The sequence below is a fragment of the Plectropomus leopardus genome, chromosome 12 (assembly GCF_008729295.1).
Source record: "Plectropomus leopardus isolate mb chromosome 12, YSFRI_Pleo_2.0, whole genome shotgun sequence".
Classification (NCBI taxonomy): domain Eukaryota; kingdom Metazoa; phylum Chordata; class Actinopteri; order Perciformes; family Serranidae; genus Plectropomus; species Plectropomus leopardus.
The window spans coordinates 7,702,543-7,728,460 of record NC_056474.1 but is presented as its reverse complement, the minus strand read 5'-3'; the positions used below and the strand labels follow the sequence as shown (position 1 = coordinate 7,728,460).

Sequence of the window (25,918 nt, the reverse complement as noted above, 5' to 3'; positions counted from 1 at the left end):
ATTTGAGTTACTACTGTTTGTTTGTACTACCTCTGTTACTAAGATGAGGCAGACTTACTGTATACTCTGCCCTGATTCATGACACAAAGTCTGTTGTGTGTTGCAGGTATTCAGGAGGGTACAGAGTGCACCAAGTGTAAAAATGACTGGGCACTGAGGGCGGCTATCGCACTGCTCTATGTGCTCTGTGCCCTGCTCACTATAGCAGTGGCTGTCCTTGGGTACAAAGGTAAGTCAAAACTGCACTCGAATAAATTGCCTTTTGCACAGTAGTTGAGTTTTTCATGTTTCTGCTGCAGTCCTTGACCTTCATAGTACAGATTTTAAAGCTGTGGTCACATGACACAAATCCTAGAACATTTAGTCTTACATTCAGCAAAGAAAAAAACTGGGTTTTTAAGCCCACAGCCTCTGGATTCACTTTCACAGATCCACTTTCTTTAAAACCTATCTGCCCAGTAATATAACCACCTCATCCAGTACCACTATACCACTGCCTACTGCTAGTATCCAAAGGTTCCTGAAAAGTCAGAAAATCTTAAATTGTCTAGGTTTAAGCCATCAATCAGTTATTAGTTATCTTATTTTAGACAAATCTTCCGTTGTTTTTAGCCAAATATTGAACAGATTGCCTTATTTTGGTTTCCAGAGGATATCCTACTGACGTTGGTGATTTCCTGATCTTTTATAATTATATTTATAGCAACATCCCAATAGCCAGGAAAAACATTTGCAATGAACATTTCTACAAACCACAGATACATTGTACATTCTTTTGTAGCAGATACATTGAAACTTATGTTTCACAACAATGCTTTGGTTAACATGAGGTTAGACACTTGGTTATGGTTTGGAAAAGATCACATTTTGTTTCGCCCATGTTTGGTGGCAAATGTCACTGAGAAATGCTTCAAAGGGTCGCTAAAATGTGGTTTTGTTTGTATTTGGTATTAAACATTAGTCTTCAGTGGTCTGCAGCTTAGCAGGCGTCTCTCCTCAGTGACACACAACCTCCCGACCTCCCAATGGCAAGGTCAACTTATATTTGACATCACGAAACATGCAAATGTAACATGTTTGTGGTTTGCAGAAACGTACGTGAATGTGAACGTTTTCTTTTGGTAACTGGGCTGATAGCCCCTTAATCAAGTCAAAATCTTTAATCTGTCCAGTAAATTGGGTGGAGGGCATAAGCTTGCAGTAGAAAGTAGCATTTGTTTGCATGTTAGCTAGCATGCTAAACTGAGATTGTGACCATAGCAGACATATTCTGTTAAAGTCATCCTGTTAACATTGTCATTGTAAGCATGTTTAGCATGCTAACATACTGACATTAGCATTGATCTCAAAGCAGAACTTGCTTAAGTTCAGCTTTAAGAGTTGCTAGCATGGTTGCAGACTTTTAGGCTTGTTATTTTGTGTTTTTTGATTGTAAAAAAAGTTGTTTAGCATCAATCGAATCAACCAACTTCAAAGGGTCAACTGGGAAAAGAATCAGTTCAACTGTTGATGTTCTTATTTGTAGTCTCCAAATGAATTTATAAATAAAATTTAGATTTTAGAAGATTATCCCTTCATGTCCTTCATGTCCATGTGCAGTCCCTCTGGCTTTGTCTTTCTCTCTGAGGTTTGATGAGAGTCAAAATGTTGTGTCATTGCAATCGAATGCAAAGCTAAGTCCAACCAAGTCAGAGTTCAGTAAGAGTAAGATTTACCATTTGAAGAGACCTTGACAGATTTCATTGTTTAACCTCCACTGAAATGATATCTTTCGGACACTGGCCAGAGTTTGAGATTAGAAACATAGTTGTTTGTGCAACATTGTCCTTACTGCAGCCCATTTCAGCTGTTTCTCCCTGTTTGAACCAGGGCGATAATGTTAAATAGAAACAGAAGGGAATACCAGATATCTCAAACGCCTTCGATATGGAGTGCACTTTTATGTATTGTTCAGCCTTACACATTTGTGGCCCCAATCAATCATAGAAAACCTGTCAAAACATCTCTGAGCAAAAGAACTGAAGTCCTACCTCCTCCACAGGCATCCTAACCTGCTAAAACATGGATTTTATTCAATTATTTTATTTGAAATAGAAGTTAAGATCTAAATCTGAGACGTGACCAGTGAGTGCTGTCAGGATTGTTTTGGGTTTCCAGCTTTGGGTTTGCATGGAGCCCATGTGATTTTGGTGGTTTGGGTTTAATGTCTACCAGATGACCACGCAGCGACTACCCTGGCTTAACAGCCCAGAGGAGATTTTATGGCTTGGTAGCAATTTGTTGTCTCATGAACCGCAGGTTGACTAACAAATGGGTGTAAGTGTCCAACATAGTTTGCAAGAAGCAAGAGAAGGCCAAGATCTGTGTTGTTTTCCTCTTTTCTATACCATTAAAACACCACATACTGTTGTTAACCAGCCAACATAAACAGTTTTCTGCACTAATTCTTAATCTTGGACCCCCAAATGACGCAATTTGTTAAATGTTAAGGTACTGTATGTGCAACCTGCTTTGTCACTAAGTGTGTGCTCCTGCAGCATTGATCAGCATTAATCTGTGTGGCCTCTTGTTGGATAGCTAAGTATGGCTCATAATTTCACAATAGGCAGCCAATGAGCCTTACTCGATGTAGCAACCTTATATAACTCATAATGCTTTTCCAATACAGGACTGTGGGGGATGGAAAGATTAAGAGAGAGGAATAAGAAGGTATGCTGACATCAGGGAGAAAGATAGTGTGGCAGGCATTGCTGTCACTGTTAAGTGTTGCAGTAATATAGCAATATAGAATGAATATTGGAAATAAACAAGGCAGATACAGCTTTTCTCAATACTCAACAAGATAAAGACATTTTAGAGGAGAGAGAACGAGGTGAGACTCAAGCTGCATACTCTCAGCAGTTGACCAACCGCTCTTTGAAACTGGTCCTGTGTGTTTTTGTCCCAAGTGCCTGTTATTGTTTCGTGTTTTTGTCACTTCTGGAATGATAACAGGGGAAAGCTAAGGATGTTTTCCAGGGCAGTTTTTAGACGCCCACGTACCGACAGAAAAACAAACGGCAGAGGAGAGGAGATGGACTCTTTGTTGCAGATGTGCGGAGGAGAGAGGGAGAGAGCGGGACCAGAGTGTGCTAGTGTGGTATTCATCATGTGTTTGACATTGTTTATACTGAAGTGGAATTTGTGAATGTGCTCTGAAAAATCGAGATTTGTATCGATCAACAGATGTGGAGTTGCCAGGTTACAAAAAAAAATCGGGAACTCTTAAATCTGTTCAACATCCTGTGTTCAGAATTGCTGTTTGCAGTTATTCAGTGGAGGGGAATGAATGCAGCAGCACCCTCTGCTGTTCACTATCAGCTTGTCTGAGTAAATTCTCTGTTTACACATAAGTTTCACAGGATTTATAGGTATTTATGAGTGGTGGAAGAGACATTCAGATTCTTTACTTAAGCAAAAGAAGCATTGCCACGTAAAATTACTCGTTCTCCAGTAAAAGTATTGCATTTAAAAACTTTCTAAAGTGAAAGCGTGTAAGTAGTATCAGCAAAATGTAAGTGATCATAAGTAAACATTCTTATACTTATCTACCTCATAGATCCTTTATAGCCAATAGAAGGTCATATTTCACAGGGAATGCAATTCCTGCATCAGTATCTGTGAAAGTTTCCTCTCGCCAAACAGTGAGAGAAAATATTGCATCACAATATTGTCTATTTAATTTTTTTGCTTTTTCCCTGTAAGTGTATCTACTGTACATATCTATTTACACTGTCTCTTTCATCTATTGTCAGTGGTCCAGAAAATGGACAATGTCACAGAGGGCATGCAGAATTATGGAGGCAAGATCAATGCTGTGGAGACCGACTTAAAGAAACTAGGTAAGTCTCATTGGCACAAGATAAGATATAGATAGATAGATAGATAGATAGATAGATAGATAGATAGATAGATAGATAGAAACTGTTTAAACACAACGCTTATGGTTTTGCTTCTATTGTTCAAGGTTAAAGTAATAATAATAATAATATTGGCTCAGTATTGGCAGATATTGGCTTTAAAATGAAATTTCAGCAGAAATCAGCCAATAATATCACAAACCAATATTTCTTTCCTTTATTGATAAAGTGAACATGTACAAAACATCAGTCATAAGTTGAAGTATTTTTCTTATTTTGCACAATGAATGAATGTCACATACATTGTAAAGCATTGTATTTTATGTCTCCATCTGCTGGTGGGCCATCACAGTAAGCGTATGCATAATATGATGTTAATTCCACAGCAGAGACGATCATTAAAATTAGGTTGGGAAAAAGCAGATATGTCAATATTGGTATTAGTTATCAGCCAGAAAATCCAGTACCATGTATTCCTAACAGAAATATATCTAATGAGTGCATGAAAGAAGTCGAAGATCTTTAACTTAAGCCTTTGAAAAATATGCTGTTTAGTATATATACAGTTTTTACCTACATCAGCTGAGAACACAAACATTTTCTATTAACTGATAAATTTGTGTTTCACCACTTTAGATGATCAGGCAGGAGAGAAATCGGTTAATACCACAAGTGACATCAAAACGTTCAAGTCAGATCTGGAGGCTTTGCAGAACCAGCTGACTGATATTGCCCTCAGGGCGACCAGAAACAGGGATGTGCTGGATGAGCTTCAGATCACTGGAGATGACATGCAGAATGGCCACGTCTCCCTGCAGAGTGTTTTGCAGAGCAACGAGGCCTCACTGCGCGGGGTCAACCAGACCTTGGCCTCCTACAGCCGCATGATTGACAACCTCCAGACAGACACTGCATGGCTCCAGTCAGAGATACAGGGCCAGGTCAAAGTGCAGAGCCAGACTCAGGTTAATATCAGCGCACTAAACATCACACAGTCCCAACAGCGGAATCTGCTCAGCACGCTGCAGAAGACGGTGGAGGACGCAGGCCAGGCGGTGCAGAAACTGAAGAATGACTATCAGGGTCTGCAGCAGACAGCCAGGCAGACCCGCTCTGACACAGAGTGGCTAAAAGAAAAAGTACAGAACCTCCAGGTTTTGGCAGCCAATAATTCAGCCCTGGCTCGCTCCAATGGAGAAGCTCTGGATGATTTGGGGGCTCAGCTCAGCACGCTAGCCAGCCAGATCCAGAACACCTCAGCTCTCAGTGAGGAGCGCGGCCAGAACCTGCATGAACTGATGGACCACCAGAGAGACCACGATAACGCCACCTCATCTAAGTTTGATGAGATGGAAGCACGATTAGACAAACAAGAGAACGACATGGACCGTGTGAACGGAAACGTGAGCTTCACCACACAGCTCCTAGGCGCCATCAGCTCCGATCTTAACGGCCTGAGGTTTTGTGCTGAGACAGTGATGCGACACACAGACCTGTTAGTGGGGCTGAATAGCAGTGTGACGGAGGCTAGCACAGATAGCAAAGAGCTGCGCACGCAGCAGGACGAGCTGGCGGCCAGATTGGACAGAGAGGTCAACAACCTCTCCATGGTGATGGAGGAGATGAAGCTGGTGGACTCCAAGCACTCACAGCTCATCACCAACTTCACCATCATGCAGGGTAAGAATAATGATGAATTTATTTGACATATATTAGTGTCATTGTTCAGGAGGTTTTTACAGAATGATCCACAAAGGTCTCTTCCGTTCCTAAACAAATAGGTGATTAAAACCTGTTCAAAAACAATAAATTAAGTACTTTCACATTGCAAATCAGTGTTTCTCTGACGACGTTTGGCATTATGGAGACGGGTCAGTAGCCCAGCACATGCTAATGTGTGCTCACTTTTTTTCTCTGATAACTTAGAATCCAGATGTTCAAAAGGTTATTACTGGGAGCCGAATTATCTTCAGAGGTCTCTTCCTCTCCTAAACAAATGGACCGAGTTAAACAAACCAGTAAAAACACTGAATAAAGTAGTTTCCCTTTACAAATCTGTGTTTCTCCGACAACGTTGGGCCGTCTAATGTGTGCTCACCTTTTTTTCTAATCCAGACATTCAGGGTTTTTTTTTTTAACATGAGTCAAATTATCTGCAGAGGTCCCCTCCTTTCCAAGACAAATGGATTTAAACTAGTAAAAATGCTGCATAAAGGAGTTCCACAGAAATCACAAATCAGAGTCTCTCCTACTCTGTTTGACATGTGCTCACCTTATTTCTGATCCTGGATGTTTCTATCAGGAGCTGAATTGTCAGCAGTGCTGTCCTCCTCTCCAAAACAAACAATTTAAACTGGTAAAAAACACTGAGTAAAGTAGTTTCACATTGCAAATCAGTGTTTCTTCAAACTGTTTGACATGTAGACGAACCAAACAGCCCAGCACTTGCTACCGTGTGCTCACATTTTTGCTCTGGTAACCTGCAATCCAGACGCTCTTATGGGAGTCAAACTTCCACAGAGGTCTCCTCCTCCTCTCCAAAACAGAGCCAAATTGGTAAAAAACAAATGAAAAAAAGCTGTTTCATGTTAAAAACAATCTGGTTTTCTGACCCGTCATCACAAATGGGCTGCTAACGATGGTGGTCGATGTGAAAACACAAAAGACGGAGCTATGAATGGCTCATTATGAGGAAAACACAATGATTTTTATTTTCAGGTTATTATGCATTAAAGAAAACATACTTTTACATTATATTAAATTTCTGTCCACATATCCCCCTAAATCCTACATACTGGACCTTTAATTATGTCAACATATGCACAACACATGTCCAACTGTACCAAAATGACATTTATAATCTCTCTGCCTTCCATTTCTATTAATAACAATGTTTTACAAGTGTTTTTAAAATGTAATATTCAGAGTATCTCAGGTCATCTGGTTGGTCCAAAGCAATGAAAGGATTTAGATTAAAAGGGAGATTTGTAACCTTTGACCACAGCCAGGAGAATATCTCTGTCCGCCCTCTAGTACACTGTATTATCGGCAAAATAGTATTTAAATAATATTTATATATTTTTTTAAACCGTTAGTACAAGAAAAAAAATGTTTTCTTTCTTAAGGCCTCATGAGTAACAGCACATGATGTTTGATGCTCTCATCTGCTTTTAATTGTGTCTCAGGTCCACCAGGTCCAAGGGGCCCCAGAGGTGAGAAGGGTCCCACGGGGCCGGTGGGTGCGGCAGGACAAAAGGGTGACAAAGGAGACAAAGGGATGCCGGGCTTGGTGGGACCTAAAGGGGACAAAGGTGCTCCTGGAATACCAGGTATTCCGGGCCCGAAGGGGGCACCTGGGGCTCGAGGTCTTCCAGGGGCTAAAGGGTCAAGAGGGTCTGGAGGTCGACCTGGAACTCCTGGTGAAAAAGGTGACCCTGGAGCTCTGGGGATTCCAGGTAGAGACGGACTGTCAGGGTTGCCAGGACCACAAGGGCCACAGGGGCCCAGAGGAGCAGCAGGACCTGCAGGGGTCGAGGGGACTCGCGGGCCTGTTGGACCCATCGGCCCTCCAGGTCCTCCAGGGCTTCCAGGGATACCTGCGCCCGTACCTCCAGTTTCAAGGCCCCCTAAGCCCACTCCTCAGCCCGCTAAGGTCCCTGCAACCCCCAGACCACCTCAACCTCCCAAACCAGCTCAACCCCCTAAACCACCTCAGCCCCCCAAACCAGCTCAACCCCCCAAACCAGCTCAACCCCCCAAACCAGCTCAACCTCCCAAACCAGCAGAGGAACCACAAGGCTCCGTGTCCCAGCAGATCCAGTCCCCTGTCGCCACTACTGCAGCACCTGGTAAGTTAAATGATTACATGAGAGTCGGAAATAGATTTGTGGCCCATTAACTCTTTGAGAACTGAGAAAATTGGTTTGATTTCTTTTAAAAACACAGGAAAAGGCAACAAGCAACTTAACAAGACATGGCCAAAAAATTAGCAAAAAAAATGTGAAAACAAAAACAGGCTACAAGAAAATTACCTAATTTTACATTACGATTAATTATAATAAATAAAACTTCATGGGACATTTTTTCCTGTCTTTTTTTGATATTTTTTGAAATTAATCCCTCCCTCATTTTCAAACAATTTTTAAAATTATTTTTTTATCACATTTTACCCACTTTTACAAATTTTTGGCCATTTCTTGCCAAGTTGGACATTGCTTTTTTCCCTGTGTTATACAAAAAGGGTTTAAAGGGTTAAGTGTGCTTTTACTTACATTGTTTACTGTAATATTCTGTTTATGATCATTTCAGGTTGCCCACCTGAGTTCACAAAATTTGAAAACAACTGCTATTACTTCTCCTCTGGTTCTCAGAGGCTCAACTTTGATGAGGCCTCCCAGTTTTGTGCCAACATTTCATCTCAAATGCTCATTATAACCAACAATGAGGAACAGGTAAATTAAATTAGACCCTCCAAGTTACTTGAAGGGACAGTTGCGTTTTTAAAGTGAGGTTGTACGGAGTTCCTTTCCATAGACAATATATTATGTACAGTAATGTCAGACATGGAAGCTAAGTAATGTTCAGCTGTGAAGGGGACAGCAGCTAAATGTATTTTAGCCACCAGAAAAACAAAAAACAATATCAGTTTAAGTGTACGGTTTATTTAAAATATTTTCACTGCTTTACCTGTAATCTCAGAAAGTGATTTCCATCAAATAAAACCATCAGATCCCTCTCTTCAAAGTCAGGCTCCATTGAGAAAACCAGTGATTTTACCTCACTGAACACAGGAGCTGGTGGGCTACCACTGTCTGGATCAGTTAGTCAGTTTGTGTTATTGTGTAACTTTGGTTTTAAAAAGGTTAGTTCAGATTCACTTAAGTCACACAATAACACAAACTAAATAACTTGTTGAGGCAGCAGGAGATCAGTTCTCAGTTACTATGGATGAGTACCTCATACAACCCCACTTTAAAAATCCAAGCTGTCCCTTTAAATAAATTCACTGACTTTAAAGAATTAAACTATGTTATAAAATGACTTAAAATCTGATTTTTTTTGTTATTTTATCCATAGCAATTTGTGAGAACTGCAATTGCAGGAAAAGGATATTTCTGGCTGGGCCTAACTGACAGGGAGGAGGAAAATGTCTGGAAATGGGTGGATGGAACCCTGCCTGTTTTCACGTGAGAAAAACTGACTTTTTTTTTTTTTTATCTGTTATTAAGGGTCCCATCTTGGAAAAAGTCAGATTTTAATGTATTTTTTATTACAGAGGAGGTATAGGTGTTGTATAATCACTGTAAAAGCATCAAAATGCTCAATCCACAGAGAAACACACACTGTCCATATTCAGAAAGTGCAACTTTAAACAAGCCGTCAGAACTTCCATGAAGTTGTGATGTCACAATTATGCTATAAATGGTCAAAAGTGCCGCTACAGGACCATTACTGTCACTCCCCGGCTGTAACGACAGTGCAGAGACACAGAGAGTGCAGATGTGTAAGACTCTTTGTGTGTGGGGGATTAAAGAGACAGGTGCTAAAATGAAGCGTTTCAGACAGACAGTGAGTAGAGGTATATTTGGGCCGATAATATGAGGAAAATAAGTGTTTTTTGAACATTAAAGAATGTAAACATGTTTCAGTAGAAACCCAAAATACAAGTATAAAGCTGAAAATGAGCGTTATATGGGACCTATTAGTAGTTTAAGTGATTTCTGAAAATCCTTTGTTTCATTCTGTTCAAAACAACATGATTCTGTAAATTTAACCAACACCTTGGTATGATGCTTAAACTTTAAAATATACTGTTCATGTCATTGCTATCAGGAAGTGGAAGCCTGGCCAGCCTGATAACTGGACCCATGGTCATGAAGATGGCGAGGACTGTGCTGGCCTCATCCATAATGCCAACTGGAATGATTTCTACTGCACTGACCGCATTGGTTTCATCTGTGAACAGGCCTCTGACTGTCAGTACCTTCTATATTTTTTTTAATTTTGAAATATCCTATTTGTGTGTTTGTGTGCACATTTGGGTGGGTGTTCTTAAGTATACAGCTAGCACGAGTCTATAAATAACTTAATTTGCAAGAAATCCGATATAAAGACCAAAACCAACAATGTGGTGTATATCAATATTATCAGCTTTCCTACTCAACCTGTGCGACTCAACCCTAAGTCTATTCACGCCTACTCAAGATGTTAATCCTCTAAAAAAAAAAAAAAAAAGAGCTGTACATATATAATTTCTGGATCCACTGTAGTTCTTTTGCAAATTTTACTAAAATAGGAGTAAATTGTGTATTTGTTGGTAACTATTTAGTGTTGTAGATTTATGCAAATTTGGTGCTCTAGTGAGAATGAGGCACCATGATGGTATAAATGGGATTTACTGTATATACATATATATATTTGGTTCTCGTTACAGGATATCTCAAGAGTACCTTGAGGGAGTTTCCTTGAATTTGGCCCAAACATCCACTTGGACTAATTGTTGAACTGATAAGAATTTGTTCGTCAAAGTTCAAAGGTCAAAGTCACTATGACCTCAGAAAATATGTTTTTGGCCATAACTCAAGAATTAATATGCTAATTATGACAACATTTTTACACAAATGTCTGATAGGGTAAAATATTGAAATTTTACATCCAAAAGGTCAAAGGTCAACTTCACAGTAGCACCATAATATTCTGCAAAAACACTTTCCTGGCCATTATTCAGTGTCACATTTAGTCAGATACTGAATTGGTGACACTAATCTTGAGTGTCCACTGTAAAATATGCTGACTGAATCAGGGGAGTTCATCATTATATTAATGTTGCATATGACCATATTTAGTTGTGTTATTAGCGTTACTATAACTGTTACTGTAACAGTCTATAAAGCACTTTATAAAGATGTTAAATGTTTTGTTTTTGTTGTTGTCTTCACAGCGAAAGTACCAGTTTTATAGCATCCATCCAAGACAGTGTGAGCTGTCTCTGGGAGAAAGGTGAAGAGGCTGAAGTTTAGGATAATGAAGGACATAAGGAGGAGCTCTAGATGACTAGAGGACTCTGATAACGCCAGCTCAGTCAAGCATCACTGAGACTCGGACTGATCTTTGTGTCAAAGGCACTTTACAACACAGTATGGTGTAAAAGACAGAGCATGCACGGAGCCAGCCCTCTATTGTATTGATTTAGTATTTGTACTGAAGGAAAAATGAGAATGTAGGGATTTATTTTGGCTGTACCAAGTCATTCTTTAGGGCAGCCGCTTGTTGTACAGGTGCATCTGTAAATAATGTTTCACATTGGATACATTGTTTTGGGATTGAATTTCACATTGTGTTATTTCTTGGCAGACTTTTTAATCTTTACACTTACAAAAAAATCTATATCAGAGGATTATGTTAATACAATGGAACTATTTTTATACTGTCAAAAGCTTAGAAATAAGCTCCTAGGAAAATTATGAGCACTGCCTCACCATCAGCAAATGACTGCAAACTCAGATAATCAATAGAAGCAAAGCTAATGTATAAACTGAAGTGTCAATGTCATTTTTTTTGAAAATAGATGCTCAGTGTGAGCAGTGCTGCTGTTTTATGAAGGACAGGATTTCTTAAGCTTAAAACTGCCAGTACGAGTTTTATACACTTTGAGTCACACATTAACAATATGTACATTTTTTTGTAATGTAGCCATCGTACAATGATTTATTCATTATGCCAAATATGTGAAATATGTTACATGTTTATAATTTGCATAATCAGCTGTTATTTTTGTATAATTGATGTTTACTGATTCATATAATACTTAAGGACTGAGTAGCATTTTGTAATCTGGCTCAACTCTCATTATGCCTTAATTAAATTACCATGTTCCTATGGATCACAATAAACTGGGAAAAAAACTGTGTGGGAGGTCCATGATTTTTTTGTCCTATTAAATATTGTAATAAATTAATCTAGGTAATAGGGCATGAAAGCCACTATTTGATATAGTACTGATATCAGGCTCACATACATTTGCATCCTTTTATTTTATTTGTCTTTGTTAACAAAATTAGTGTACAAAAATCAGACATTGGAGCTCAAACAAAACAAGATTAAACAAAATTAAAAATGGCTTTATTTCCATATAGTCAAAGCACTTAAGTATACGTCAATAATTTTTACTACCACCTTGTGATGTAAAAAGGATGGTGAGGGCCATATTGAGAAAAAAAATAGATTTAAGAATAGTCATATTATAAGAATAAAGTTGTAAAAGATAGTATTTAAAATTGCTAAATGTTATATATTTAGCATTTTTAACATTTAAGTTGTCCTTTTTTTTCTTTGCAAAATAACTCAATAGCCTTTATAAAACTAAAGGCTACACTTTGAAACAACATAGGGCTGATAGGTGCCACTGAAATTATTTTTAAAAAATAATAATTTTAAAATAAAATAATTTTACAAATACTATCCATCCATCCATCCAACCATTTTCTTGTCTTTCTTTTTTGTAACCCAGAACAAGGTGTCTCAACTGTGCCAGAGAGGCAAAATTTTAAAATAATGGATTCATGCACACACATAAATCAGTTGTAACTGTTTGGGAAAAGATTTAACTGATTTAGGAGTACATTTTATTTATTTGTTTGTTGGTTTGTTTGCTTGTTTGTTGACACAATGAACATGTACAAAACAGCAGGTAAATGATAACACATGTAGAAAAAAACCCCCAATATATCTGAATGATACAAGTATGCATGAAGCTCATAAATGACCAAGGCAACAACAAAAACAAATAAACAGACAAAAATAAAAGATTAAATAAAATATAAAAATATGGATATTTCACATAAAACTAAAATAAAAAAAAAATAGGAAAAGTTACAGAAAGTAGTACAGTGTGTAAATTTAGCATTAATACAATCAGAATACATATTATGTATGATTTTTAGATGGACTTCTCCATGGAGATTGACTTCTATTTGAGATTTTAAGGTGAAAGCCAAATCTCCAGTTTATGTTTTCAATTTTCAACCTTCGGGAAAACTGGATCCAGTTTTATTCTTTCTTTGAAAAGATTGGCGAATATGTCATATTGTTAAAATGTATGTATGTAGACTCAGTTTCATTCAGCGTAACGGAAGTCTGTGCTATAGGCTATCGATTTCATCATCATTTAGGTGATTTTTCATAAATTGCATTAATCCATTTGAAATAACGCGAGCCATAGAATTAAATTCTCTGAAAGGAATTGGAAACACTATATAGATATAAACTGTTAATAGTAAATCGGTTGCGAAAGTCATCACAGAGATGCAGACTTTGATTAATCATAAATGTATTAATCATAAAGGAGATTTTGTTGTCAGCGCGATAAGACATCGTCACGTGATCACCATCACCTGACGATGACATGTTATTTTTTCGGGCAATTTACAGCTTCTGGTTCATTTTCTTATGTGTCCAGTCTGTGCAGGCGCGTCCACACCTGTGCGACTATAAGTGTTAAATTATATTTAATGACAGCGGTTTATTCACCTCGCGACATGCCAACAGTTTATTTAACACGCGCCTGTCTGCTTCGATTACCCAGAATGCCCCGCTTGTTGCCGTCTGGCGAAGGAGTGACTGTGTAGAATAGAGACAGCTACAATTTGACATTCATGAAGTTGTCGTTACTATGCGTGTTTATTGTATGAAATAAGACAAAAGAGGGAAAGAAATCACAAGGGTAGGCGAAATCTCTTGTTGTCAACACGCCAGCGATGCCTCTCTTCGCGACCAACCCGTTTGACCAAGATGTTGGTGAGTAATCACAACTGGAGGCTGTTTTAGCAGGCTAGCTAAAGTAGCTTTTATTAGACAGCTTTGTTTGTGTTCCTCAGACGCCTTCAGCTCAGATTTTACCCCGAAGAGATGTATTAACAATGTCTTTTGGCTGTCTTGTAGCATTATATTACATGTTGTTTAAACCAACAAGGTGTAGTCCGTGTAATTTTCTTTTAAATGTTTTGCCTGTGTTTGTTGTGATTCGCTCTGTTAGCCACAGAGCTAACTAGCTTATCCTTATGTTATGTGGAGATTTAGCTGTTAGCTCGTAAGATAACATTTTGAAATCGTTCACAGCCATTTGAAGGTTAATTGTGTGATTTTTTTTTTCATATTTTATGTAACGTTTTTTTATGTGGTGAGGTTCACTGTTAACAGACGGTGGGACAGAGGTGTTGTCACCAGATAACTGAAGTAACGTTAGCTAGTCATCTACCTCATCATCACCTCGCTGTGTCCCTTATATGTCGGCTAACCGATGTGATGTATGCCGTCTCCCTGCTGCTGCATATGAAAGAGGAGGAAATGGTGTGTGAAACCACTAAGTCACACTGTGTGTCCTTTTCTCTCTTTGTTCTGGCTCTCGTGGTTAACCACTTCATTAGCATGTGATGGCACAGTGTGCTACAGGAGGTGGATAAAGTACACAAACATGTCATTATGCAGTACTTTATAAAAACCTGTAGCTCTTCAAAACCAGCAGTAAATGCTAATTTGTTAAAGCTCATAATGGGTGTGTTGGGACTGACAGGTGCAGCTTCAACTTTAGTTTGTTGTATTTGAGTTTATATACTACTGTTAATATATCTGCATTGGTGATCATTGACTTGTTAGGAGTGGTTGGGGATTTTCAAAAATCTTCAGCCTTAATAATGAAAATATTGTATTGCAATCTCTTTATGAATCTTCGTGTAGTAGCCTAAATTGTCTAAAAATTGTGAACCAGATAATGAATAAATAACCTGACATGAATGCCTGTTTTTTTGTTTAATTCAGTAAATTCAATTCTTAAATATCAATTTGCCCAATCATGCTGTGGGAAAAAAATAAAATAAAAATATATTAACGATATTAAAGAAATAGCTACAACACTAATAACTAAATAAATATATACAACTATATTGGACACTCTAAACATTTATTCATATTTTACATATCTCATTCTTAGATTCTGCTGTGTAATTGAAGCATAATGCACATATTTATTTTATCTTTTATTTTATATCTTTATTCTAATGTATATTTTTACTTAATTCTCATCTTAATACTGAATGTTATTTTTACCTTTATCATTCTCTGTACTGAGTGACAGTAAGAAATCACAATTTTCCCCCTGGGGATCAATAAAGTATTTCTGATTGTAAAAATGGTAAGGCATTTGTATGTCCTCACACAGTATATGTCATCATATTGCCAACTCCAACTTGTGACTAAATTGTGTCTTTGCTAGTGCGTTTTTTCAGTGTTTAGCACATACCCAATGCATTTCATTATTCTAAAAGCAGCCAAACATGTGGGTCATATGGTCAGACAGCAGTACGTGTCAGCTTTGTAAGAGGAACACTTTTATCGGTGAATTTTTATGGAAACAGGTCATTTATAAGGTAAGACAAGTACACAGAAGCTACATTCTATATTTACCACAGGTCCACAAAACACTGTAAAATTATGTAATTCTTCAAGAAGAGAGGTTTAAAAGAAAATCACAGTGACTAATGGCAAAGACAAGGAAGATGTAACGGCAAAGAGGAACTTTTACTCGGTGTATAAGCACAAGCTACAGTTCTGAATAAACCTAATACTGGCAGTCTGAACCCAAACCAAATGAGCTTCATTAGATTGATATTTACTGCAGGGCTGTTGTCTGGGTAAGGGCTTCTGTTTTTTTCTTGTCTGTTTTTCTCTAATGTTTATGCTATTTTTTATGATTAACAGAAGAACAAGACTAAAGCAGAGGATCTCACGCATGCCAACAGCTTGCAAATATAGTTTTTGTTACAAGATGCTTCATTATTTTTGATCCTCTCTCCTCACCTCTCCTCCCAGTGTCTAAAAAGAATAAGTAATGGAAATGTTCTTTTCGATCCCTCTTCCTACTGACGTTTGTTGTTGTGCTTCTTTCCTGCAGAGAAAGCAACCAGTGAGATGAACACAGCTGAGGACTGGGGCCTTATTCTGGACATATGTGATAAGATAGGGCAGTCACGCACCGGGTTAGTTCACTGTCATCACACTAAACCTGACACACAAACACATTTATCAGGCATTGCATGAAGATCCCTTCAAGGTTTTTCAGTCGTAAAAATGCACATATCCCAGGGTTAGGGATATAACCCCAGGATACCAAGTGTATAAGGAGAAATTGAAGATTACAAAAACTTCTGAAGTGATAACCTTTTGATTTCTGCCGTTCTTTTGAAGGCCAAAAGAATGTCTTCGGTCAATAATGAGAAGAGTGAACCACAAGGATCCTCATGTGGCCATGCAGGCACTGACTGTAAGCAGATTGTACACAAACAACCATCTTTGTTATGGTAGTGATTGTTTGATTCTTGGAGGCGTCATGTAGTCTTCATGTCATCTAGTTTAATTAACCTTTCAGTGAGATGTGAACTTGTGGTGTACCTGATTTTATTCTGTAATAAGTTGTATCCTAATATGTGCTTCATATTGACATATATTAAATAGTGAGTCTGAAGTGTTTGTACTGATGTCCTCACACAGCTCCTTGGTGCTTGTGTCTCAAACTGTGGGAAGATATTCCACCTGGAGGTTTGCTCCAGAGAGTTTGCCAGTGAAGTCAGTAATGTCTTAAACAAGGTATGTGATTGCATTTATACTTTAAGTGTGTTGTCTATGGTAATTATGTTTGATTACTTAGAATCAGCTTGTGCTACACCCAGTTCTTTGTTCTCATGATGTGCCTTTTTATGATTGTCCACAGGGCCACCCCAAAGTGTGTGAGAAGCTGAAAGCCCTGATGGTTGAGTGGGCAGAGGACTTCCGCAACGATCCCCAACTCAGTCTGATCTCAGCGATGATCAAGAATCTGCGTGAGCAGGGAGTCACTTTCCCAGCTGTGGGGTCCCAGGTAGGTGTATCCAGTGCAATACACTGTTGTTTTTTTATTCAAGTTTGAGCGTACTTTGTGTGAAATGTACATTTTTAAATTGCTGTATTTAGGGGTGGACTAGTGACTCTATAAATCAAATAGTAATCATTTCATTTACTTATTTGCACCATTAAAAACAGTAACAGAAAACAGGTCAAAAAGAATACAGGAAAAACAGGATGCCAGAGAGGTTAGAAACCCAAATGGGCTTATAAAAATACCTCACCAAAGGTAATACAATCAATCACAAGTAATATTATAAAGTGCAGTACTTTGATGCAAGCAATATACAATGAGGGCAACAAAAAGATGACAAAAAGATCAAATTATGAGTGTGTGTGCATGAGTGTGTGTGTGTGTGTGTGTGTGTGTGTGTGTGTGTGTGTGTGACAAAATCATGAATATTAATCATGATTTTGGCTTCCTACTATTAAATGAATGTGATCAAGTGTTATATTAGGTTTTAAATGTGTGTACCGCTCATGCAAAACTCGGCTGCATATCAAATCAAGCGCTTCTTAAACTAACAGCCTGACTCCACTTTTGAAGAGTTCTCATGCCTCTACACGTGCACCATGCAGCGGCTGCTTATGAAAAAACTTTCCGACTGCCGGCCATATATCTATGCTGCAGGCGGTCAAAACAAAAATGATCCATTTATCAACCATCATCATGCGTTGATTTGAAGTATTTCTGATTTAGGATAGAGCAAATTAAATGCAAAGAGTACCTGAGACTTGTGTCTGAGCCGCAAAGCAACACAACTAACTTGTTAAACCAGCAGGAAAAAGACCAAAATCTGCTGTACGATGAATGCATGAAAGCCAAGGCCAGTAACATTGCTAATGTTACCTCACTGAGTCTCCGTAATTGTCCAGCGTCAACTGAGACATTCACACTAGAGCGCGTCACAGTTCTGTGTCCACTGGAAAAAATAAAATAAAATACAGCAGCTGATATGTATCCATGAAAGATGTACTGAATGTAGTTAAAGAGGAACCTTATTTTAAATCTTATTTTGATGCAAAAGCAGGAATATAGCACAGTGAAAGCAGTGCTCTGTGTATTTAAAAACAATGAATAATTTCTAATGTCAATGTTGACAAAAATAATCATGGTTATCATTTTTGCTAAAATCGGGCAACCCTATCCTGTACCATACTACTGTCTCCATTTCAGTCCCAGTCAAGGACTTTTGTTGCATGTCATATTCCTTTCTTGCTTACCACATTTCACTGCCTTAATAAAGGCAAAATGCCAAAAAACTGTCAAACACAAAATGTTCTATTTCATGGGGGAATTTGAATTTGTTTTGCTTCAACATTGAGACCCTGACTCATCCATTTTATTCTTCTAGTTGTTGATTCACTTCAAGGTTTGATTATCATTTCCTCACAGGCTGCAGAGCAAGCAAAAGCAAGCCCTGCTTTAGTGGCAAAGGATCCCTCCACCTCCACAAACAAAAAAGAAGAAGAAGACTTGGCCAAAGGTAAGGAGGCTTCTAGCTGCTATCGGACAATTACACTTTTTACTCAGCATCAATAGAGAAATGTTTTTTAATAGGCATAATGCTTAAAAACATGCCACACTAAAAGCTTTAATTCTTTATTTGCATTGCACAGATCCCTGTTTGCACTAGATTAATGCATTGCAGATGTTCAGCAAAAATTTAAGGACTTTCAAGGGCAAACGCTTGATTTCACATATCTGCCTCTTTTGTGTGCAGCTATCGAGCTGTCACTGAAGGAGCAACGTCAGCAGCCGCAGACGACCCTGTCGAGCCTTTACCCAAACACATCCAGCCTGCTCTCCTCACACAAATCTGACGGCAGGAAAGTCCGCGCCATCTACGACTTTGAGGCTGCCGAGGACAACGAACTCACCTTCAAGTCAGGAGAGATCATCACTATCCTGGACGATAGGTGAATATATAATCTGGTAATAACAACATAGAGGGATTGAGGGAATCGAGGTGGTATTCTGAGTTTTGTGAAAATATTCTGACATTTTAATGAAACTTTAAACTGTTAGCTAAGCTGTAAAATGATCTTTTCTGATCTGTAGATCTCTAACATAAGAACCTAACGCAGCACTCAGAAGAAAACCACTTAAATCTGTTGTTTGATCATTTCTGAGCGTTTTCTTTTTTATTTCAGTGACCCAAACTGGTGGAAGGGGGAAACATACCAGGGAGTAGGGTTGTTTCCCTCCAACTTTGTCACAGCCGACCTCACCGCAGAGCCTGAGATGAGTGAGTACACGCACACAAAACACTTTATCCACTTATGCCATCTCCAGTTCTCTGATTGCCCATTTAGTCCATTAGCAATATTGCTATATTGATCCTAGAGTGGGAAATACTTTATCACTTGCACAAAGCTGATGAAGCAATGCAAAGAAACCAGTACAGTCAAGAAATTGATCATAGACAGAACATGATCAATGCATTATCACATGCAGTTCACCACAGCGCTGTCTGTACTTCTGGGACGTCATACAAGAGTTTCTCTGATAGCATTTTGGACATATTTCCTCCTCTTAGAGCGACTATACAACTATTTCTATTTCTGATACTGATACAACAACTTTCAGTGTCTGCGGTATTGATACAGAATCTTTCTTTCCTCTGATATGAAGTCTTATTTATTTTCTGTAATGTGCTGAACTGTATTTATTTATCATTATTATTATTATTATTATGCCATACATATGCTACTTTTATTTTCTTGGCACTGACTCATAGTACGATGCATGCACCTTTTAATTCACCAAGCATTTAACGTCTGCTGCATTGCTGCCAACATGAAATCTACTGTGTGTGACCACAAAACAGTTCCTCCTTTGGTGTCATAACATCTATACAGAGTCCAGTCATAGTGTAGTTATGATACAGGACGTTTGAGCTCCGTATTTCAGTTGTAAAATTCATTTCTGTTTTAAAATGTTGGAGAGGAGCTCATATCCTTGCTGCTAAGGATGGGACAGTATACGATTTTTATCACAGATTCCGATTAAAAAAAACAAAACATTCACGATAAGTTGATTGTGGTAAATTGCCTTTATTGAGATAATTGTGAATATCATGTCCATCAGCATCCAAAAGGACTGCTGGGCAACCAACAATGAAAGAGATTCTGTCGGGCTGCAGGGTTTCCCAAATGTTCATTTATTTGTGGCAGCCTGCCATGTTAAAAAAAAATCTGCTGCCCACATGTTGATATTCTATATTTTTGGAGCTTGAACTGTCATTTTGTGCGCTGTTGAAATAAGTATACCGTTTGGTTATGCATAGCACCACTCTCTGAGCGCAGAGCATACTCCGGGCACAGACTGAGCAGTGAATGTCAGGTGCAGTGAAAGTAAATCTTAAACATGTATTGCACTGGGGTTAAAGTTTGCATTCACTGACCTCTGTAGCAGCTGCTCCTCTTTTCGATCTAAACTGACTGGATCGACTTATCAGTTTTCAATACTGTGACTCAAACTCCTCAAACTGCTGTTGAAGAAAAAAAATCTCAGTATGATAAAAAAGGCACACACACACACCAACAAGATTAAAAAAAAACCAAAACATATATGGAAAACATTGAGTCTGCGTACACACCAACCCCAAAAAACAAAAGATATGATAGCTTTTTAAATAGGTCAAAAGCCTGTCTTTTTATAATTGCTTTTCACAAAAAAAGATGTGTGTCCTCTTTGTGATGCAATGAAATACTTATTTCTTAAGAAAATGTAAGGTGAAGTGATTTCAGTATGTTTATCACCATTTTAAGAGTTTTAAGCATATTTCTATGATTATCGCGACAATATCGTGGAACTCAGTGATTTTGGTTAGGGTAATTGTGAAATGAATATTTTATATAATTCCATGCCTACTGCTGGTAAACATACAAGTATTAACAGTCAAATGCATGTTGGGGGTTATATTTTTTGGTCATCCGGCATAATGATTTCCATGATTTTCATTGTTATCAGCTTTGCTTTGTTGCCCTCTGGTAGGAGTTTGTCACGCTTCTTAATTACACCCAAATGTTTGTCGCTTTCCACGTTTTCTTATCATCTTGCTCGTCATATTCTTTTGCATGATGCTTCTGCAAGTGTGTCATCCCTCAAAATACTCATACTGCATGTGTGCTTTCTGCTGATTAGCTTTTTTCTCTCTGTCAAACGCCTTCACTCCGCAAACATGATGACAGCTTTTGACTGTTTAGTGTGTTGCTACTTCTTGTTACAGCACATTGCACAAACAGTAACTATACAAATATGTACATGATATTTCAAAAAGATTGGTCAATATCTTGTATCAGATGGTAAATTTTATTTTCATCTGATATCAAGACCATTCTTTTTGCGCTAGTATCTGAACATTACTGAATGTTCAGTCAACGCCTCCTTACGTCTTATCAATGTGTAACTGATTGCTGCTGTTGCATTGTTTCGCTGCTGCCGCGTCCGCTGTTATTCGGGAATCTACAGTGAAGACAGAGAAGAAGACAGTACAGTTCAGTGAGGACATCCAGGTGGAGACCATAGAGCCCGAACAGGAGCCTGTATATATAGATGAGGTAAGTTCCCTTGTATAAACACTTGTTTTCTCAGCTTTTTCTGCCTCAAGATCTCACTGTTGCATCAAAAAAACAAGAGTTGTGTTCCTAAATAGGAAATGCAATTTAAAAATTGTCACTTGCTGAAAAACATAAACAAACATAATAGACTAGGCTTTCCATTTTAGAGAAATTAGTAGTTTAACTTTGAAACTGGAACTGGAACTTGAACTGTTTTTAAATATTTCAGGACAAAATGGACCAGCTACTGCAGATGATCCAGAGTGCAGATCCCACAGACAACCAGTCAGACAGCGTCGAGTTATTACAGTTGGAAGGTAAACTGAATTTGATATTGTATTAAATGAATGTAAGTAAGATAAAGGTATATGTCAGTATACAGAAGTGAGTCTGATATGACTTATTGACTACAGATTTAACTTATTTCTCACCAGGTGCCTGTAATCAAATGGGGCCGCTCATTGACCAGAAGTTGGAGGATATAGACAGGTAAACTGTGCTGATGTGACATGCTTTCCCATAGAAAACCACAGAATGTTTTAAGCTAAAGAAAAGTAAAACGCTGATCGATGTAATGCAAGTTTTCCATAAATATTCAGTTGATCTGATCTTTGTGTTTGTGTGCGTGTTTGTATCAACAGGAAACACTCAGAGCTCTCAGAGCTGAACGTGAAGGTGATGGAAGCGCTCTCTTTGTATGCCAAGTTAATGAATGAAGATCCAGTCTATGCCATGTACGCCAAACTGCAGAGCCAACAGTACTACATGCAGCAACCTGCAAACGCAGCACAACAGGTATAGTAAGTGTGTCATAGATGTGACAAAGGCAAGCATAAAAGTCTAGACTTTGTTTGAAAGAAATACGATTTTGTGCACATCCAGAATCTTGCTAGCATACAAAATTCACTCAAAACCTTCACTTCTTTGACATGTCAAAATCTTGAAGAGGCAGTTAACTCAAAAACAGTTTTGCGTGTACTGTCCTTTAAAGCTGGTACCCTCTATTTAAAGTCTCTAACACATCTGTTAATCATGTCAATTACTGCTCGTAAAGTGCAGGCAAATTAGAAAGTGCCGATCAGATATCGTGATTCTGTTACTGTATTGCCTACTTCTCAACACAAATGTGTTTGGAAAAATATTTCAGTATATTTTTTAATTGTAAAATGAGAAAGTTAGTCCAGCTTGTGTTACTTTGGTTGACTATTTCGAACATGGCGGTTGGGTCACAAACCTTCTCATTTTATAGCTAAACATTTGAGGACTAAAATAGGCAATGCAGTGGCACTTCCTATAATGTTAAGTATTGGACTCGAATGTTATTTAATTTGACTTTATTACCCACCTTTTACAGTGTCACTGGTGTAAATTGCTGTTGGTCTTAGTCCGTCATTAACACACAGTGTGTATATTTGTGACCACAGGTCTACCCTGGTCAGCCTGCATCAGGTTCATATGCCATGAGCGGCACTGCAGTGCAGGGTTACACTGTTCCCATGGAGCAGCTTCCAGCTGGAACCCCCATACCTGGTCAGCCAGCTCCCAGGTGAGTTTACAGTCAGCTGTGTATCATAACAATGTGGATATTATGTGTATATGAACTATGTTGAACCCAGATCTCCCTGCTCCCTTGCGTGGCTTTTGGTGGCTTTGGTGGCTTTGGTGGCTGACTTCTTTGATTTCCAGTGTGTTATAGCCATTCTGCACCCTATTATTGTGGCTAATGGTGATATATGTCTTTACCTGTGCTATAAACTGAAAAATAAATGAGAAACTTTTCGAATGAAAACAGTATTTTTGTCAAAAAAGGAAATTCAAAACAGTGTTACGTGTCGCACAACTCTGTTCTTGTATAGATGGAATTAAGAGCTGTGGAAATCTTAATTAGTCCGAAACGACCATGCAAGTTAAATTTTAATTACAGGTTAGTTCCATGCCTCATAAGTGTCTCTCGGCCTTTATTAGCGAGTAGCATGTAATTAATCACACCCGTCACGGCTATTATTTGACACTTTTTTGACAGCTTTTTGGTACTAGCCTTTAATAGAGAGCTTATGGTTTTATGAATTCCACCTACTGTTTAACTATTCGACCTTGCTGTAGTGTTGTAATTAATGTTGCTTCATTCTTTATCACAGCGACGTTCATATGTACATGGGCCAGCCGCCAGTCTACACTGCAGCTCCAGGCAGCATGGCCCCAGCAGACTTACAGTCCTACCAGAACCCAGCCACCGCTCCAGGCACGAATCCCGCAAGCATGACGCAGACGCCAAACTACAGCAGCACCCCCTCTGGCCAGAGCATAGCACCTTCCTCAGACGCCTCACAGGTCCCCTACTCAGAGAAAGCCTTGCTATAGGGCCCCCTGAGCTCCCTGTTCTCCCACGCGTACACATGCACCAGACCTGATCGAATAGTGATCAAAGATAATTTCTTTTATTATGTTTTATAATTTGTTTTATCATAGGACACCAGACGGATAAAACAGTTCAAATAGAGCAGAGTAAATGTGGCATGTGGCACGCTTTGTGTCGTTTATCTGGCAGATAAATTTGCAGTTACACTTCTCACTCCAGGTTTAGAAGTGATCACGCGTGTTTGAAGAGTTCACACCAAAACACACATGGTCTAAAAAAACTGACACGCCGTGTTTTTTTTTTATTGTATTTAATTATTCCTCTGCATCTTCACTCTTCTGCTCCATGTCTTTACAAGACTCAGATGTGAAGACACGGAGGAGCTTTCAGTTGTACTTTTTCCTTCAGTTGCACTTATTCAAGTTTTGGTTGTCATTCAAGCCTGATCACTTCCAAATCTAGATCTGATAGCAATATATGCATTGTCCATTTCAGTGTAAGAGACCTGACATTTATTGCTTTCTTTTTATGATAGGACTATTGAAAAATTGTGGAAATGCTTTATTTTATGGGTCTGAACTACACAATTTGGTACTAATTATTTAGGTTTTGGGTGAATTTATAGGCAGAAATTTGCTTAAAATATTGGTGCTTTTTAATCCCAAGTAAATATTTATACATTTATCATTAGAGACTTTACCCGTTATACCACACATATTTTTCTTTGTTCAGCTGACGTGTGGACTGGTTTAAAACATTTTAGGTCACACTAGCGATTAATTAAAAGTAATTACAGTGGAAGTTGCTTATAGTGATCGCTGTTACAGTGATCAACTGCTGATATGAATCAAAAAGCTTAGGGCAGAATCTAAGGGCAGAAAATAACTTAAACATATTCTGTTTAAGTTATTCACTAATGATAATCAGAAAGTCCACTTACAGTGTTGATTTTGGGTCTTTTCATATATTACAACATGTGGAAAAAAAGTTCGATGCTACAGTATTTCCACATCAAGTGGACTGATAATGTCGGTCATGTAATGCCCCCATCTAATATCCCAAATTACTTTAAGTAATCAGAAATGGATTACTGAACGGGCCTACTGTGCCCAGGCCTAGGGGCCCAAACTGCCTTCACTGGCACGATGTCACTTAAATTAGCACGAACCGACCAAGAAGAGACTCAAAAAAACACACACAAAGATGCAAAAGAACTGCAATGACACAAAATAACTTAAAAAAAACCCCAAAAAGCAGATGAAACAAACAAAGAGACCCAAAAAATTACAAATTTATTTGAAAGACACAAAAAACAACCACACTGTGACACAAAACAATAACAAAAACAGGTAAAACCACCACAAAGAGATACAAAAAAGACAAACTTAGAGACACAAATTTACCCCAAAGAGACACAAAACATCCACAAAAAGACACAACAACCACAAGGAGGCACAAAACAACAACAACACCCTGGAGCCCATTGTCTCATAATCCTCCCATGTATGTAATGATTAAACAAATGTCAATTACATGGTGATCTGACGAGGAATTCAGAAGAACAGTCTTCTTCAGGTTATAACAGAAATTTTTTATAATCAGTTTGACCTGCACGGCCGTGATCACTCTAAGAGGGATCCACCTCAATCAGAAGTGAACTCTTAGTATTTATCCAGAAATTAGTATCAAATTCCACAGTTCTTTCCTGAAAACTCCAAAGAAAATTCCAAAATTAAGAAATTACGGACCTTTAAAATAAAGCGTTAGCAAAATTGCTTTGAGAAAACAAGTGTAACTGTGAGCCACATCAACCTAACCACAAAATATATATGCAATTACTATTTGATCAAGTGTGAAATACACACAGGCATTCCTTTACAACCCCCCCGCTCAACATGCACACTGGAGCTACACACAATACAAAGACACACTACAGGCAGGTGTACAGCGCAACACACACACACACACACACACACACACACACACACACACACACACACAGTTGGTTTCCACATCCTCAGCAATGTTTGATAATTTACCTTCACTCACACACTAATATGCCACAGCCTTCTCACCCACTTAAAGTTCATCGCGTCACTAAAAAAGAGGTGTCAGCTTAAATTCACCTTCCTTTTTTATCAGAAAAAATGACTTTAAGCGA

At 38.4% G+C, this 25,918-nt stretch overlaps 1 protein-coding gene across 1 annotated transcript in view; it reads left to right on the top strand.

The window, feature by feature from the left end:
• LOC121951142 (collectin-12-like) overlaps positions 1 to 25,015 on the top strand; it is a 51,270-nt gene extending 26,255 nt beyond the window's left edge. Inside the window, exons 3-23 of the mRNA XM_042497390.1 lie at positions 107 to 229; positions 3,795 to 3,881; positions 4,536 to 5,579; positions 7,085 to 7,747; positions 8,208 to 8,350; positions 8,976 to 9,085; positions 9,732 to 9,847; positions 13,653 to 13,694; positions 15,847 to 15,931; positions 16,140 to 16,215; positions 16,443 to 16,538; positions 16,663 to 16,809; positions 18,229 to 18,319; positions 18,557 to 18,752; positions 18,987 to 19,081; positions 21,310 to 21,398; positions 21,628 to 21,715; positions 21,833 to 21,887; positions 22,040 to 22,193; positions 22,823 to 22,944; positions 23,537 to 25,015. Coding sequence (XP_042353324.1) covers positions 107 to 229; positions 3,795 to 3,881; positions 4,536 to 5,579; positions 7,085 to 7,747; positions 8,208 to 8,350; positions 8,976 to 9,085; positions 9,732 to 9,847; positions 13,653 to 13,694; positions 15,847 to 15,931; positions 16,140 to 16,215; positions 16,443 to 16,538; positions 16,663 to 16,809; positions 18,229 to 18,319; positions 18,557 to 18,752; positions 18,987 to 19,081; positions 21,310 to 21,398; positions 21,628 to 21,715; positions 21,833 to 21,887; positions 22,040 to 22,193; positions 22,823 to 22,944; positions 23,537 to 23,759 — 3,845 coding nt within the window. The 3' untranslated portion in view covers positions 23,760 to 25,015. The remainder of the gene's footprint in view (positions 1 to 106; positions 230 to 3,794; positions 3,882 to 4,535; positions 5,580 to 7,084; positions 7,748 to 8,207; positions 8,351 to 8,975; positions 9,086 to 9,731; positions 9,848 to 13,652; positions 13,695 to 15,846; positions 15,932 to 16,139; positions 16,216 to 16,442; positions 16,539 to 16,662; positions 16,810 to 18,228; positions 18,320 to 18,556; positions 18,753 to 18,986; positions 19,082 to 21,309; positions 21,399 to 21,627; positions 21,716 to 21,832; positions 21,888 to 22,039; positions 22,194 to 22,822; positions 22,945 to 23,536) is intronic.
• The last annotated feature ends 903 nt before the right edge of the window (positions 25,016 to 25,918 follow it).